Source organism: Silurus meridionalis, chromosome 8, assembly GCF_014805685.1.
Source record: "Silurus meridionalis isolate SWU-2019-XX chromosome 8, ASM1480568v1, whole genome shotgun sequence".
Taxonomy (NCBI): domain Eukaryota; kingdom Metazoa; phylum Chordata; class Actinopteri; order Siluriformes; family Siluridae; genus Silurus; species Silurus meridionalis.
In genome coordinates, this window is record NC_060891.1 from 7,570,729 (window position 1) to 7,587,924 (window position 17,196).

The following is a 17,196-nucleotide window of genomic DNA, read 5'->3' on the forward strand; positions in this document are numbered from 1 at the left end:
AGTACAACATAGTGTTGTGGCAGGGTGAGCAGGCATTATTTAGACAGCAAACAGTCAGCTGGAGTATTATCTATCCTGTAATGGCCTGATCTAAATCCTATCGAACTCCATCAAGGCAAACTGGATTGCACAGTCAGAAAGTACAGTAGTGAACAACTTTGGAAAGTTTTAAGAGAGGCATGGTAAAGAATTCCGCTAAATGAATGGTGAAACCTACTGTCAAGAGTGTGTACTGCACAAGCAGCACATTACAACATGATTTTAACTACTTTAGTTGTGTTTAGCCAGCACTCAAAATTGATGTATCTAACTTGCTAATATAGGTGTGCTGAAAACTTGCTTCTCTTTGCTTACATGCAGGCCAACACATTAACCTTTTTCTTAAATTCCATCTACAAATATGCAACAACTGATAAATACTCTAGCGTGGGTGTTCAGAGAGGGGAAAGCACAAAAGAAAATTGGGACTGTTAGGAACTGTTCAGGTCTATGCAGCATATCTAAACTAGAAACTATGTATTGGTTTATTAGATGGTGACCATGGACAATGCAGAGGAGTATGTGGAGTTAATGTTTGACTTCTGTATGCACACTGGTATACAAAAACAAATGGAGGCCTTCAGAGGTAAGAGGTCTTTCATTACACCGACCTGGTGCGTCTGAATATTCACTTGACTAGGTATTTTCCAGGGTATAATGTGACAGAAGGTAATGATCTTTACAGTGTATAATGGCTTTCTGTTGCCTACAGAAAGTCATTATACCCTGTATAGATCTTTACCTTCTGTCACATTATACCCTGGAAAATAAATCACGTCGAACTATTTTGAGCTGTGTATGTACACATTATAACCCTTATTACCAAAGTAAAACATTTTGAAACATTCTGGGGAATTATCAAAGATTAATTAGCACACTCAGTCTCGTATGCAAAAACATACCTGTAAGACTGATGCCATCTGACAAAAGGTGCTAAGGTCCACAATGTACCTTTTTTTGACTGAGCTCCAAAGGCAAAATTTGTAAATAAACCTGGAAAAGGTATTTTTTTGTATTGGGTTTGATTTCAGGGTGTATAACAAAGTAACTATTTCAAAATAGATTATTTTCTATAGGCACTGTGTATAGAACCTTGGATCAATGCATGTTAAATTGCTGTATTGTTGTGTGTGGTTTGGTGCAGAGGGCTTCAACAGAGTGTTCCTTATGGAGAAACTAAGCTCATTTAACCATAAAGAGGTCCAGATGATCCTGTGTGGAAACCAGTCTCCATCCTGGACAGCTGAGGACATTGTCAACTACACAGAGCCCAAATTGGGCTATACTCGGGACAGGTGTGCCTTTTGCTTGGCTTATGGTGTTGAGACCATTTAAGCAAACTGATATAAGGCTATAAAATTATACAGGTACAGTGGTCCCCAGTTATCGAACTTAATTCGTCCCTTAAAACCGTTCGAAATCCGAAATGTTCGGAAACCGGACCTAATTATCCCATAAGAAATAATGGAAAACCAATTAATCCGTTCCCGAACTCTACCAATACCCAATAATTAACCATTTTTTCCTGTTTTTACCCGTATTAATACTGTCAGGAATCCCCCTGCCACGCCCCCTTCGGTGGCTGTCATACCTCGGTGCTTCAGGGAATGCCCTGTTCCTTCGCTCATGCGTGCCCCGCCCACATTGAGCTCATCGCAATCGGGCTTCCTCCGTAAAGCACCGTGGATATTATTTATGGACTGCCTTTTGCCGGATTATCCCGATCTCTGCGGGTATTTTGTGTTTGCTCGGTAAAAGTATAAAGTAACAACTTTACAAGAGTAAGAAACAAAATGATTACTGTACTTACCGCTAAATATCACTAATATTGTTCACAAACAGAAGTTGTGATAGATGCTTACTCAGCGATGGGTGAAGCGGAAGCAGTTTCTTCCCCTCACGCTGGGTTGGGCAGCATGGGTGGCGTTCGATAACTGGAACTTTGTTCGTTCACCGGACCCAAATTTCGTTCGGAAAACCGTTTGCTAACCGGAATGTTCGATAGCCGAGCCGTTCGATAACCGGGGGACCACTGTATAATATCTTTCAAATGCACACATTTTCAACATCCTGTTTTCTCTTTGCATTGGCTATCTAGTCCTGGTTTCTTGCGCTTTGTGCGAGTGCTGTGTGGAATGTGCTCAGATGAGAGAAAAGCCTTCCTCCAGTTCACAACAGGGTGCTCAGCTCTACCCCCTGGTGGTCTTGCCAACTTACATCCTCGTCTCACAATCGTCCGCAAGGTATGGCACTGAATAGTTTTAGAATTCACTTTATTAAAATATTGTTCTAAATAACAGACATGATTGTTTATTCCTATAATGTGCTTAATTACATTTGTAGGTGGATGCGACTGATGCCAGCTACCCTTCAGTAAACACATGTGTGCACTATCTAAAGTTGCCAGAGTATTCCTCTGAGGAGATCATGAGAGAGCGTCTCCTTGCTGCCACTATGGAAAAGGGCTTCCATCTAAATTGAGCATGCTCCCAGCACCGCTGACTGACTCAATGTGTTAATGAAGCCTGTTGTGTTTTGTTGCAGAAAAAAAAAAAAAATACAGTTCTACTCACCCGTTTTTTTTCCCTCTCTTTTGTCAAAAGAGCACACGTTTACATCTGTAAGCAAAAGGAAGCCCATGCCAGCTCCACAAGCTACTGAAACAGATAGGGCCATGTCTACAGTCCATGTTACCCCACTTACAGCTGTTGGTGGGACTGCATTGCATTAAGGGCTTGAGTTGCTAGTAGCCAAGGGCAATTTTCAATTTGCTGTCACACTTAAGCTCTGAGAGCATGTGTATTACATTTACACACATCCCTGTTTCCCCACAAGGGGCATGCAAGCACCTGCTTCTGCTAACTGTCAAGTGTAAAAAAAAATTTCTGGTTTTACTTTTTCTAGTGCCTGCTTGTTTGAAACGTTCCCATTTTGTTTTGTGTTCAATATAGTCATTTGCTTGCTGCCTGCCCCTCTTATTTTCTGTTCTAGTTTTTTTTTTCTTCTCCGTGCTGTTACTATGTATGTTTCAAATGCTCATCACCCTTCTGAAAGGATTGAACTCAGAATGCATTTGTGTGATTTTACAATGAAGCTACAGCGACGAAACAAAACACTGGTTGTGTGCAAGGCACATTAGACAAAAGGAAAAATAATTAAAAGCTATGCTTCTCCTTGTATTTTCTTTGTATATTATAAACATTTATTTAACTCAAGTTGCAGTTTGAAGTAAACAAATATTTTCAAATGTGTATGCTCCAAAATAATCATTAAATTGTTTGCAAACTATGATTAGTGTTGTGGTCCATTCTGCTGCTTGTTTTAGACAATCTTTAAGTTGATGTTAAATTCAGAAGGCAATTTTAGTTACAGACATGGACAAATTTGTTGGTACCCCTCCATGATAAAGAACCCAGAATGTTTTCTGAAATAACTTGAATGCCAATTTCTTTTGTCCGTTTCATCACTGTTTATTCCATATAGATTTTCTGATTCAACAGAATATTTCAAATAATAAAACAAATGAAAATAGTATGGACTAAAATTATAGAACAATCACCACAAACAAGTGATTTCTGTAGTTCTTCACTGTGACTTCTATGCCTGGTACACTGCCTGTCAAAAGTTTGGAAACAGTGTTTTAATGGTTTTGCTTATATGCAACAAATTAGATATTTTAATGGTGTACAGATTTGTTTACTTTGTTTTAACTTAATTTTTATTGAAAAATCCTGTCTTAATATAAATAACTGTTCAATTTACATGTTCAGCCTTTTATATAGTTAGTTACATATAAACAAAAAAAACAACAACATGAATGTATGTTTAAATAGAAAAGAAAAATGACTAGGTTTTTCAAAACTTTTGATGTGGTTGTACAGATAGTTTGGTCTGCTCTTCATGGAAAAAACTTCTATGTATGTCCTCAGCTGGACTGAGTACAGAGAGGGGCCACCAAATTGTGCAAAGCAACTGTTCACCTATAGTAAATAATCCATAATTAAAATGTCAGCTGATTGTAGTTAAAGCCATGATATGTATAGACCAGTCCAAACAGGTGAAAAGCTGTTTCAGTCATCCTTCTGCCATCTTATCTAAAGCCAGCAGTGGTGCAAGTATCCGGTTCTTGTTGGTCTCAACGATGTGTCCGTTCAAGATCATTTCATCGAGAATGATGTGTACTTTGTCCAAATTAAACATAATCTGCTTTGGAATTAAGGAACAATAGGGCAAGGTTTGTACTAAGCTGCCAGGGGAAAATTGAGCATAAATAATTAATACATTTACTGACTAAATGTTATCATTAATACACAACTTAAGTTCACTTTGTATCCAAGAAAAAATACTAACTTTTTAATACACGAGGTCATTTGTGCTAAAATTTTAAATTGTCATCTCTTAACTAACACCTTGTTTATCATTTCTTACATGAAATTCTTTTGCGTTCAGTGAATGAAATTGTTTTTTCTTTAATAACTAGCTGGTTATTGAAAGTTTCAGTGAGTCTTGCAATGTGCAAACACTCACTCAGCTGTCCAGCATTGCATAAAGTCTCAAAGTCACCAAATTCCCAGTGTTTGCTTCAGTTTAATTATAAAAGGATACATCTAGTTCACTCTGAGAAGAAGGAAAAAAAAGTCATTGACACAGATTGGTTCATAACATTCTAACATTAGCAGAGTTGTGTTACCCAAGGTATTTAATGTATATAATATATAATTAATGCAAGTAATTTACAATGGTTTGAGGAGGCACATGGCTTGGCAGAGCTTATTTCAAACTGTAATGACATACTGCTTAGATAAAATTAAGTAAAATAATAGGATAAAATTTGGTTGGATACAGAAGTAAATAACAAAGGCTATGCAATGACTGTTTAGTGACAGAGCACTGCTGAATACTGCTACATAATTAAGTTGGGATTATTGCGTAAAAGAAAAATATTTTATGCCACTCTGAATATGTCATCAAGTAAAAGTAGATTTCTTCTCAATGTATTAGCTACTATTTGTTCACCCACAGCCAATAACTGTGGAACAATTGAACTCTAGATGGAAAAGCAATATGCATATCACTAAATATATTACTAGATTTACACTCCAGGACAAGTTAGAAGACATTAGGAAAATTCCAGAGAGGAAAAAAACACCTGCTTCGTGGAGAGAGCCAGGAGGCTTTCCACACTACTAGGACAAAAATGTGTAAAACATTCGCTATTGGAAGTTAATCAACTTTGTAATGGTAACAGTAACCCTTTGCAATAGACCAACACAGACCACAATAATTCCAATAACAGCAGTTATTCCTTTTTATTCCTTGCTGAACCCATTTGGAAAATGTTCTTGTATTATATGAAGGTAAACTATACGTTGTTGGTTCTCCATTCAGAATAAATCCTATTAAACAGTGTAGCTTGAACTTACCACACGGCTGAAGTACTTGTCAAGAACTTCAATAAAGTTGTGGATGAGTTCATAAATGGAGAGTTCATTCTGCATAAAGGATATAATTTGATTTCTACAGCTGTTAACGGCTACTAACAAAATATTAGCAATTTAAATAAAAAATATATTTACTATGATTAAAGGACAAGGCGTCTAAAACACATTTGACTAAATTCACTTACTCCATTGTCGGTGATGCCGACTACAATGAAAAGAGCTGCATACTGCCGATACACCAGCTTGTAGTCCTTGTACTCCACAAATGAGCACTGAGAAGGAGGTTAAATAAATAAAAATAAAATCACTAAGTACTGGAGCATGGTTTGTTGGAAATCGAGGGTATTTACAATGTTACCCTAGGAATTAAATTTTTTAATTCAACATCAGCTAAACAAAATACCATTTATGGTGTGTGGACACCTGACAATTAGGCCCATATGTGATAGACCTGGGGTGCAGTCAGTGTTCCAATTCTTGCCACAGGTGTAAAGTGAGGTTGAGGTCAGGGCTCTGTGCAGGCCAGTTGAGTTCTTTCACTCCATTTTTGGCAAACCATGTCTTCATGGACCTTAGTTCGTGCACTGGGAAATTTTTTGGAACAGGTAACTTCCACATACTGTATATACCTCCAAAACTGCTTGGACATGGAAAACATTATTGTTGATTCTGACTATTAGCTAACATACATACATACACACACACACACACAATGAAAACATTATAAATGCACCATTAGTTTTTGCCCCCATTTTTCATGAGCCTAACTAAAAGACCTAAGACTTTTTCTATGTAAACAAAAGGCCTATTTCTTTCAAATATTGTTCACAAATCTGTCTAAATCTGTGTTAGTGAGCACTTCTTCATTGCCGAGATAATCCATCCTCCTCACAGGTGTGGCATATCAAGATGCCGATTAGACAGCTGATTATTGCACAGGTGTGCCTTAGGCTGGCCACAATAAAGGCAAACTCTAAAATGTGCAGTTTTATCACACAGCACAATGCCAGATGTCACACTTGCACACTTCCTCAAAACTTGTGTAATTGGCATGCTGACTGCAGGAATGTCCACCAGAGCCCATGAATTGAATGTTCGTTTCTCTACCTTAAGCCGTTTCCAAAGGTGTTTCAGAGCATTTGGCACTACATCAAACCGGCCTCACAACCGCAGACCACGTGTAACCACACCAGCCCAGGACCTCCACATCCAGCATCTTCACGTCTAAGATTGTCTGAGACCAGCCACCTGGACAGCTGCTGGATATGCAATTGGTTTGCATAACTATAGAATTTCTGCTCAAACTTTTAGAAAGCGTCTCAGACGCATGCTCGTCGTCCTCATCGGGGTATACGACAGTGTGTTCCAGTTCCTGCCAATATCCAGCAACTGCACTCAGCCATGGAAGAGGAGTGGACCAACATTTTACAAGCCACAATCAACAACCTGATCAACTCTATGTGTAGGAGATGTGTTGCACTGTGTGAGGCAGATGGTGGTTACACCAGATACTGACTGTTTTTTTTTTTTTTTTTAGAAAAATTTACAATTTTGTTGCTGAAATTGCATACAAGAATATTGGTAAAAACGAAACTCATTTAGTGAATTTAATTGCAATATTACTTCAAAATACAAATACAGTTGCGTTCAAAAGGTCCCTTCACAGTGGCCGCGTATAGTAAGTTATGGGAAACTATTTGTTTCATGAAACTCAATTATTCTTATTCTCGTATTTATTTATTAATAAGTAAATACATGAATATTTATTAATAAAGACATACACTAAATCCATGCATTTATGGCCAGCTTTAAAAGTTTAAAGTTTAGTGGTCAGTGTGTCATGGTCCATGTGAAACACAGTGCTACGTTTGTAGTTAAATGGACTAAACGATGAATTGTTTTTGTAATCAAATTACTCAAAGAATTGTTAAAGCCCCAATAGATATATACACACATACAAATACATATATACAAAATGTGTGTATGTACAGTACAGACCGAAAGTTTGGACACACCTTCTCATTCAAAGAGTTTTCTTTATTTTCATGACTATGAAAATTGTAGAGTCACACTGAAGGCATCAAGGGCTATTTGACCAAGAAGGAGAGTGATGGGGTGCTGCGCCAGATGACCTGGCCTCCACAGTCACCGGACCTGAACCCAATCGAGATGGTTTAGGGGTGAGCTGGACCGCAGAGTGAAGGCAAAAGGGCCAACAAGTGCCAAGCATCTCTCGGGGAACTCCTTCAAGACCATTTCAGGTGACTACCTCTTGAAGCTCATCAAGAGAATGCCAAGAGTGTGCAAAGCAGTAATCAAAGCAAAAGGTGGCTACTTTGAAGAACCTAGAATATGACATTTCTCGGTTGTTTCACACTTTTTTGTTATGTATATAATTCCATATATAATTCCACATGTTTTAATTCATAGTTTTGATGCCTTCAGTGTGAATCTACAATTTTCATAGTCATGAAAATAAAGAAAACTCTTTGAATGAGAAGGTGTGTCCAAACTTTTGGTCTGTACTGTATATATAATGTATGTATGTATGTATGTATGTATGTGTGTATGTATGTGTGTGTGTATATGTGTGTATATGTGTGTATGTGTGTATGTATATATGTGTTTATAACCCTATCCACTTTCTGCTTCACCATCTCCACACAATCCAAGCTTCTCTCTCTCTCTCTCTCTCTCTCTCATTTTCCTCATTCATTAGCTGCTCAAAATACTCCCTCCATCTTCTCAACACACTCTCCTCACTAGTGAACACATTTCCATCTCCATCCTTTATTGCTTTAACTTGCAGCACATCCTTCCCAGCTCGGCCCCTCTGCCTGGCCAATCAGTATAAATTATTTTCTCCTTCCTTAGTGTCCAACTTCTCATATGTCTTTTCCTTGGCTTTCACCACATCCCTCTTCACCTGCTGCAGCATCTCCTTGTACTCCTGCCTACTTTTCTCATCACTCTGTCAATCCCAATTCTGTTTGACCAACCTCTTTCTCCTTATGCTCACCTGCACTTCCTCATTGCACCACCACATCTCCTTGTCTACATTTCTATTTCCAGATGTCACACCAAGTACCTTTCTAGCTGTCTCCCTCATCACTCCTGCAGTAGTTGCCCAATCATCCAGCACCTCTTCACCACCACCGAGCCCCTGTCTGACCTCTTCCCTGAACCTCACTCTACAATCTTCCTCCTTTAGTTTCCACCATCTAATTCTTCTTTCACTCCTCACTCTCCTCTTTTTCTTCACCTCCAAAACCATACTACAGACCACCAGCCGATGCTGTCTAGATACACTGTCCCCTGACAACACCTTACAGTCTCCAATCTCCTTCAGGTTGCATCTCCTACATAGAACATATTCCCCCTTTGTGCACCTTCCTCCACTCTTATACATCACCATTTGATCCTCCTTCTTAAAATAAGTATTCATGGTGTCAGAGAGTACAGTTCCTAAACCTTAAATTGTAAATAAACAAGACTGTATGTTTCAAATCATGAAATGGTCAGCCCAGTCTCCAGACTTAAACTCAACCAAGCTGGTTTGGGATAAACTGGACAGAAGGGTAAACCCAAAACAACATGCAGGTGCACTTTCAACAGTGTTGGAAAGAACTTTCTGAAAAATATTTCATTTCTGTTGTGGAAAGAATGCCATGCGTTTCAAAGGTTGCTACTTAAATGTCAGTTCTTTTTCTAACTTTGCTCGGTGTTTCACTATGGGAATCGCAAAAGGGTGCTTCAAGCTGGAGATTCAAGGGATGGAGGAGCTGGGGTTGGCCGGACCCCCAGCTGTGGAGCCTTCGGTGGCTTATCACCTCCATCCGAACCGGCGTTCTATATCTGCCTCCTCTCAAATTGCGCTGCCTGGGAAAATCGAGAGATTGACGGCGTCCATCCATCAGAGGATGTATAAATACGCAGCGCAGTCAGTGTGCTCGCTAAACGCAGTGACTTTGCTGTCCGCATACCAGGCGGAGATTTTAGAGGAAATGGGACGACAGCTCGACACGGGAGTACCTAACCCGGTACTTTGGGACGAGATCTGTGTGGTGAACGACCTAATTCTCCGCTCTTCACGAGGCGCAGTTCAGGGCTGCGGTTGCGTGATGGGCTTGGCTGTGTCAGGTGAGAGAGCGTTGTGGCTTAACCTGTCAGGCTTGGGTGACACACAGAAAGCGGAAGTCATGGATGCTGCCTACGACCCCGCTAAAGGTCTGTTCAGTCCAGCTCTAGAGAAGATGAGAGAAACCAGCACTCTCAGGAAACAGGAGGACGAAGCATTCAACCTCTGTTTGCCTCGTTAGCTGTCTCAGAACATGCCCCCTCAGCCAGCGCGACGGGGTTTTGCCGCAGCCGCGGCTGCAAGAGGAAGACCAATGAACGCGAGGAGCACAAGATCGGCTCTCGACGGACAGCAAGCTGGTCAACGTCCGAGATCGGATGGCTCGGGACCGTGGGGAAAGCATTCATTTGCGGCCGTGGCAGCTAAAAACCGTCCGCCCCACCCCGATGAGCGGAAGAAGAAGCGTGCGACCTGACACGCGAAGGTTCTCCTATCCTCCTTTCTCCGCTGGCGAAGAAAAGGAGAAGAGAACACAGCCCGGTTCTAAGTTCCGTAAGGGCTTCCTCTCTAGTTTCTCCTCGGGTTCAAGGGATAAGGGAAAATGTTCAGTGTCACCAAGCACTCCCGACATTTGTTCACTCGCACGTCAGTTCATACGATTGCGCAATAAAGAATACATCATCGCATCCAAGCCACGGGCTGAGGGCGATGTGTTTAAAAATAAAAAACACAATAAATGTGGCACTTTCGCATCAGGGCGATCAGCCGAGGGCGATAGTGTGCGAAAATCCAGAGAATTCAGCGTGCACCCCCCTAGTTTTACCACTGGAGGGCGCGCTCGCTCTGCCAGCGGAGCCCAGCGCGGCGATGGTTGTGACGTCATCAACGTGCGACCAGAGTTGTGTACGCGGGGGTTCCCTTTCTGCGCGCCTCGTCAATTGGCGCGCATGCGCTGTTCCTTCGTGGGTGTTAAGCACGATTTCACGGGGATACAGGCTTCAATTCGCAATGAAACCACCCAGATTCAACGGTGTGTTGGTCTCGGTGGCCGAAGGGGAGTCGGCTCGCATCCTAACGACCGAGATCGACTCTCTTTTGAGCAAAAGGGCAATCAGAGTTGTTCCGGAGGCAGAAAGCCTTCGTCCGATCTTGGATTTGCGTGTGTTAAACAAGCACCTGAGAAAATATTCATTCGGAATGTTGACACACAAAGCACTCTGTCGGTCGATCCGTCCAAACGATTGGTTTGTGACGATCGATCTATCAGACGCGTATTTTCACATAGACGTTTACCCGTCACACAGAAAATATTTGAGGTTTGCGCACAGAAGCACTGCCTACGAGTTTCAAACCATTCCGTTCGGACTTCTCTCGCTCCGAGGACTTTCAGCAAGTGTGTGGAGGCGGCTCTTTTGCCGTTGAGAAACATTCGGATTCGGATGTCCCGAGACATATAAACAATTTGGAGTTGTATATATAAACATTTTCTGCCTTTCATAAAGGGCCGACATGTGTTGGTGAAAACAGACAATTCCACAGTGGTCGCGTACATCAACCGGCAGGGAGGTGTGCGCTCCCTCCAGCTGCATCAGTTAGCGAGGAAACTGATAATGTGGTGCGACACGAGGCTTTTGTCCATCAGAGCGACTCATGTTCCAGGCATATGGAACAAGGGTGCGGATCTGTTGTCCAGGGGAAACCCCCTGTACGGGGAATGGAAACTGCACACCCAGGTGGTGGAGCAGATATGGCAGAGATACGGCCGGGCTGCCGTAGATCTCTACGCCTCGTGGGAAAACGCTCAGTGTCCTCTGTTCTTTTCTCTAAGGGACGAAGATGCACCGTTGGGTGTTTTGGCCCACCCGCCAAAACACCCGTTTGGCCCACCCGTGGCCAAACGTTCTTCTCTACGCTTTCCCTCCACTGAGTTTGATTTCCCCCACCCTGGCCAGGGTCAGAGAACTCAGCTTGTCACTGATTCTGATAGCTCCATGTTGGGCGTCCAGACACTGGATCGCAGAAATAGTTCAGCTACTGTCAGATCAACCGTGGCCACTCCCTCCACGGAGGAACCTTCTGTCCCAGGCGGGCGGGGAGATTTATCATCTGCACCCGGACAGGATTGCTCTCTGAGCCTGGCCCGTGAGAGGTGGAACTTGAGTGTGGTAGGTTTACCCCAATCGGTTATACACACTATCCAGAGTGCCAGGGCCTCTTCTACTCGCACGCTTTATGACAATAAATGGCGAGTTTTTGAGGAGTGGTGTGGCCGTGGTCACATTGTCTCTTTCCAGTGTTCTGTGGGAGACATTTTGTGCTTTCTCCAGGATTTGCTGGATAAAGGGAAAGCTTTTTCTACTTTGAAGGTGTATCTGGCGGCTATTTCTGCGTGTCATGTCGGGTTTAATAACGAACCTGCGGGTCGGCACCCTTTGATTAGCCGGTTTATGAAAGCCGTAAGAGGCCGGTGTCTCGGCGGTTAGTGCCTCAGTGGGACCTGTCTTTGGTTTTGGAAGCCCTTTCTCATCACCCCTTCGAGCCGGTGGATGGCGTAGGGCTGAAATTTCTTTCTCTTAAGACGGCGCTGCTTGTGGCTCTAGTGACTGCTAAGCGTGTGAGCGAGCTGCAAGCCCTGTCTGTCAATCCGTCCTGTTAACAGTTTGCCCCTGGGCTCACAAAAGTTTCCTTTCACCCTAACCCGGCGTTTGTACTTAAAGTGGTGGATTCTTCTTATAGATGTCCCGTTACGGAACTTTCGGCTTTCCACCCACCTCAGGAGGAGGAGGGATTGAGTTCCTTGTGCCCAGTGCGGGCCCGCCATACGTATGTCAAGAGAACAGCGGGTTTCAGGAAATCTGACCAGCTGTTTGTGTCTTGGGCTACCCCTCACAAAAGGAAAGCCTTTGTCGAGACAACGGCTGTCCCGCTGGATTGTGGAGGCTATATCTATAGCGTATGAATGCTGTGGTTCTCAGGCACTTCTTCTGAGCCCATGTGATTGGCTTGTGCAATCCGGGAGCGGTCTATATCTCCCATAGTGAAACACCGAGCGAAGTTAGAAAAAGAACGATGGGTTACTTAACGTAATCCCGGGTTCTTTGATAACAGAGTGAGGTGTTTCACCAGCACTTCCCTCCTTGCACGGGGACGGGAAGAAATCTCGCTGCAATGATGTTAGAAGGGGTCGAGACGTGGTGTCATAAGAGCTTCCGTAGTTGGTCACGCCCAAAGTGATTCCCATAGTGAAACACCTCACTCTGTTATCAAAGAACCCGGGATTACGTTAAGTAACCCATCCATATATATATATATATATATATATATATATATATATATATATATATATATATGTGTGTGTGTGTGTGTTGTCTAATATGTTATTATACAGTTCCACTCGTTAATAAGAAATAAATGAATGAACTGACCTCATCTTTTTTCCTGAACAGACAGGCCTTGACCACATCTGCCTCCAGAGCAGCTCTCTTTCCAACTTCCACATGTTCATAGTGCTTGGACAGGCGAGTCTGGCCCTGCTTATTCACCATCAGCAGAAACTTGATCATGATCACTCAGGAGAACAGACACCTTTAAATAAAATGAACGAACAACAAACAGACAAAATAAATAAAAGTGAAGGACAGTATCTGAAAATACCAAAACAAACGATTTTACCTCAACTGTGCTGGTTTTATTTTAGTGTTTCTTGGGCACGATATGTGTATTTTTCTCCACCATATTCACTAAATTTGTGGCCAGTCGCTCTATAGACTTCCACTCACGAACAAGTTCTGTATTTGGAAGTGGCTACTGCAGTTGGATGACTTTCGGCCACGTCTGAAACCGCACATTTCCGCACTAAATTGTATGTCAAAACGGCACACTGTAACGTGTTTTGATACTCCGATAGGGAAGGTAGTGTGTGTGGATTTTGGACGCAGCCTGGCGCATCCCGTCATGCAGCGCGGCCCCGACGCTCCCTCGCTCAGTACGGAGTTTTATATCCAAGGATCGGAGTAATGGCGGCCGGCAAATCCGGGCGCTGAGAGAGAAAGGTACAACACCGTGCGGCCCGAGGGACGCATCGTTTTCGTCGAAGCGGTGACGGTTTACCACGACGCAGATAGTCAGAGGGAATACTTTTTTTTTTTAAAACAACATTTACGATTCGGGGTCTTTTTTAACAGGACTTTTTTATTTAGTAAAAAAAGAATGGATGAACACCCCGGCGGTGGAGGAGGTGGAGGAGGAATGGCCACCGCAAGACAGCAGTCGCCACAACACGGTAATAACAGCAGCGTTAACGCTCATCTAGCTGGTGCTGTGGGATCCGCGATGGTGCACCAACAACAAGACGAGGCGCCAAGGCCGCAGCAGTACACGATCCCCGGTATTTTACACTACATCCAGCACGAGTGGGCCCGCTTCGAGATGGAGAGAGCACACTGGGAAGTCGAGAGGGCCGAACTACAGGTATCAGATAGCAGCACTGAATTAGCATACTTGCTAACCAGATATCTACATTCACTGACACAATAACGCTAGCTTGCTTATCTCGTGCACTTGTTCAGGAATTTTTTTTATTCACGTACCGTGGAGTAGCATAATTCCGCGAGCTATTATAAAAGAAGCTTAGCAAACAACTATGAATTACTTCAAACACAGCAATGAAAGTGTGCTCCGTTTCTTCAGTGCACCTTACCCATGTATTTAACCACAGTTTTAGTCTTCTTGTAAAGTGTAAAACACTGACCACAAGATAGCATTTCTTTAGCCTCTGAAGAGTAGAAACTATAAATGAAGCCACCTGACTTTGTCAACTAATCTTCTGGGCAGCCATTTTGTTTTGGTCAACATGGCATCTGAACTGTTGAGCTCTTTCTGAGCTATTATGCTAGCAGTCTAGTGCGTTAACTGTTTTTTTTTATCTTCAGAATACATAAACGAATAATATGTGAGCACTTACATTTTATAGCCCTACCTGTCACTTAACTTTGAGTTTACAAGATGATTAGTTATATTAATAAAGCTAGCAAAAATAAACTTTTGCGCGCACTTGAAGGCAGAGCCTAGCTGAGTTTTCAGTCAGAATTATTTAATGTCTCACACTGTAAAAACATAACTTTTATATATTTTGTTGTAAGTAAATGTGTCTATATAGAAGGTTGTATTTTTATATTTCACTTCAATGCGGAAATCTGAGTGAACAGCTAGTTGGAGCGTTTGGCTGTAAGATGTATTTCAGATGTTTCCGATTTCAGGACCTTTTTAGCAACTATTTCAAGAGTCGCATGAAATGACTCCAGTTTAACCATATTTTTATCCCAGCCCTACAAGCTTACATTTATTTTAATGATGCTCGTTGTTTCGGTTCTCATGACCTGAATTTAGCTAAACAATTGACATGGATGCATATTAATGGATAAAGTGAAACACAAACTCGGTTTACAGACGCCACATTGTTTTGGAGTTATTGAGCTATTTAAATTTAAAATTTTGGGTTTAACTTATTTCATAAATCGTTGGTGTGGACTTTTAAAATACTTTACTGAGTCCCTGTCTGGTCTAGGGTCTGGGTGGTAGCTCAGTGGCTAAGACACTAGATGCTTATACTTATCAAATGGCTGAGTTCAAATCCCAGCACTGTCACTGTTGGGTCCTTGAGGAGGGACTCTTAACCCTCAACTGCTAAGTTACATAAATTAAAGAATTGTAAGTGGCTTTGGATACAGGTGTCTGTCATGTGACACAAATGTCTGATAGTCAATGACCACTTGTCTGTAAATGCTGTAAACATTAGACAACTTGTATGTGACATGTGAAACATCCATAACAATTTTAAATATGTGGTGTGCTATGTTTAAAGGTGTCTTTAAACCTGTGATCATGTAAAAGATATTTAAAAATGCTTGTTTTTTCCAGACTGTAACTTATTCTGCTCCTATGCTGGGCAATGAATGAAATGTCTTTGGTCCTGTGAAGGTGGCTGACATGAGTAGGCCATAGACATGAACACAGCACATAAAAACTCCTATCACATTATGTTCCTGATGTTTAACATGAGTTTTAAAAGATCAGCCCCAGACTATACTTAGAGCTCTGATACCAGTATTGTAATTTAATTGAAAAATGTTCGATTGGACCATTTCTATGTGAGGCAATATTTGAGAGGGGATCAGTGTTTTGGTTTACCACACATTATTCCGAAAATGGCAAAATACTGGTTTAAGCTTCAGTCAGTTACAATTTTAATGAATCTAGACTAAATCTACTGTCTATGGCATTGCTTTAATTTTTGTCAAAATACTCATTGCATAACTACTATTTTTCACATATTAAAAGGAAGACTGTTAATCTTTAACAGCATTTATCCATAGCCTACTGACTGACAGGCCATTTAGTTGTATGCACATATCTGGGTTTAATGACTGTCTTTTACCGAAAGTGCAAACATTTCTATAATTGATCAGAAAAAAAATATTTTTATAATTAGGAACAATTTTAAGAGAATTAAACTATAATTTCTTTGTCATTTCTAGTGATGTTAACCTGTCTATTGTATCGACAGCCAAGCCAGCTATTTCTGTAAATGTAACCTAAAAAAAAAATAAACACTCTCAAAGTGTTTGATCATTTTCATCACAGTTATTGACGTTTTCTTTGTTTTTGTTTGAAATGATCCAAAACTTTGTCTCTTTCTTTGGCCTGAATCCTATGGAAATCTTTTCCGCCACATAAATGTATTTTTGCCTAATTCGGCTTTTTTTTATCGCAATTCTGACATTATTTCTCGTGAACCTCAGATATTTTTGTTGTCCATGTTGTCAGGTATCCATGCTTTCGGCCTGAAGTATGAAGCTGTTGTTGTATAAACAAGGCCTCCTCTGCTTTATCTGTCTTGTTCCACTCTTCCAGAGATGATAGAGTTCTTTCCAGGGATTGGATGCTTAGTTTTCGGTTTCTCCCATTAGGGGTCGCCACAGCGGATCATCCGTCTCCATACCCCCCTGTCTTCTACTTCTGCCTCTTTCAAACCTGCATGTCTTCCCTCACCATATCAATAAACTACCTCCTTGGTCTTCCTCTTTTCCTCCTTCCTGGTGGCTCCATCCTCAGCATTCTCCTACCGATTTACCCCACGTCCCTCCTCTGCACATGAACCCATCTCAATCTCACCTCCCTCACCCTGTCTCCAAAACGTCCTACATGCGCTCTCTCTAATAAACCTATTTTCTAGCTCCACCTCCTGTCTTTTACTCAACACCACTGTCTCTAAACCATACAACATCACAGGTCTCACCACAGTCCTATAAACTTTCACTTTCACTCTTGCAGATACTCTTCTATCACAAATCACTCCTGCCACTCTTCTCCACCCACTCCACCCTGCCTGCACTCTTTTCTTCACTTCTCTAACACTCTATTACTTGCACTGTTGACCCTAGTTACCTGAACTTCTCCATCTCTTCTCCCTGCAACCGCACCACTCCACTGCCCTCCCGCTCATTCACACACATGTATTCTGTCTTACTGCTACTGACTTTCATTCCCCTCCACTCCAGTGCGTACTAATCAATCCACTTATCAATAAAATATAATAATCGATAATGAGATTCGTTGTTAACGAATGCCATTATCAAT

At 41.7% G+C, this 17,196-nt stretch overlaps 3 protein-coding genes across 9 annotated transcripts in view; 2 read left to right on the plus strand and 1 right to left on the minus strand.

The window, feature by feature from the left end:
* Positions 1–2,617, plus strand: part of hectd1 (HECT domain containing 1) — a 40,293-nt gene extending 37,676 nt beyond the window's left edge. The window contains 4 exon segments of the mRNA XM_046855257.1: positions 532–625; positions 1,184–1,334; positions 2,138–2,282; positions 2,383–2,617. Coding sequence (XP_046711213.1) covers positions 532–625; positions 1,184–1,334; positions 2,138–2,282; positions 2,383–2,520 — 528 coding nt within the window. The 3' untranslated portion in view covers positions 2,521–2,617.
* A 27-nt stretch (positions 2,618–2,644) lies between these two features.
* Positions 2,645–16,569, minus strand: ap4s1 (adaptor related protein complex 4 subunit sigma 1). 3 transcript variants are annotated; one of them, XM_046855266.1, is made up of 6 exons: positions 14,309–16,569; positions 12,984–13,143; positions 5,666–5,752; positions 5,463–5,531; positions 4,645–4,656; positions 2,645–4,242 (listed from the first exon to the last, which is right to left on the minus strand). In XM_046855266.1, exons 2-6 carry the CDS (start codon positions 13,119–13,121, stop codon positions 4,114–4,116), a joined length of 435 nt encoding a protein of 144 aa, XP_046711222.1. In that variant the 5' UTR covers positions 13,122–13,143; positions 14,309–16,569; the 3' UTR covers positions 2,645–4,113. The 3 variants fall into 3 exon arrangements, with proteins under 3 accessions (XP_046711222.1, XP_046711221.1, XP_046711220.1); XM_046855265.1 differs by having other exon boundaries at positions 14,258–16,568; XM_046855264.1 differs by lacking the exon at positions 14,309–16,569 and adding an exon at positions 13,231–13,382.
* The window catches only part of strn3 (striatin, calmodulin binding protein 3), a 38,023-nt gene continuing 34,308 nt past the window's right edge, over positions 13,482–17,196 (plus strand). For 2 of the 5 annotated variants that reach the window (XM_046855261.1, XM_046855262.1), the window contains exon 1: positions 13,570–14,028. In XM_046855261.1, coding sequence (XP_046711217.1) covers positions 13,768–14,028 — 261 coding nt within the window. In that variant the 5' untranslated portion in view covers positions 13,570–13,767. Of the gene's footprint in view, positions 14,029–17,196 lie in introns of all 5 variants that reach the window. The other 3 variants (XM_046855258.1, XM_046855259.1, XM_046855260.1) reach the window with 3 other exon arrangements.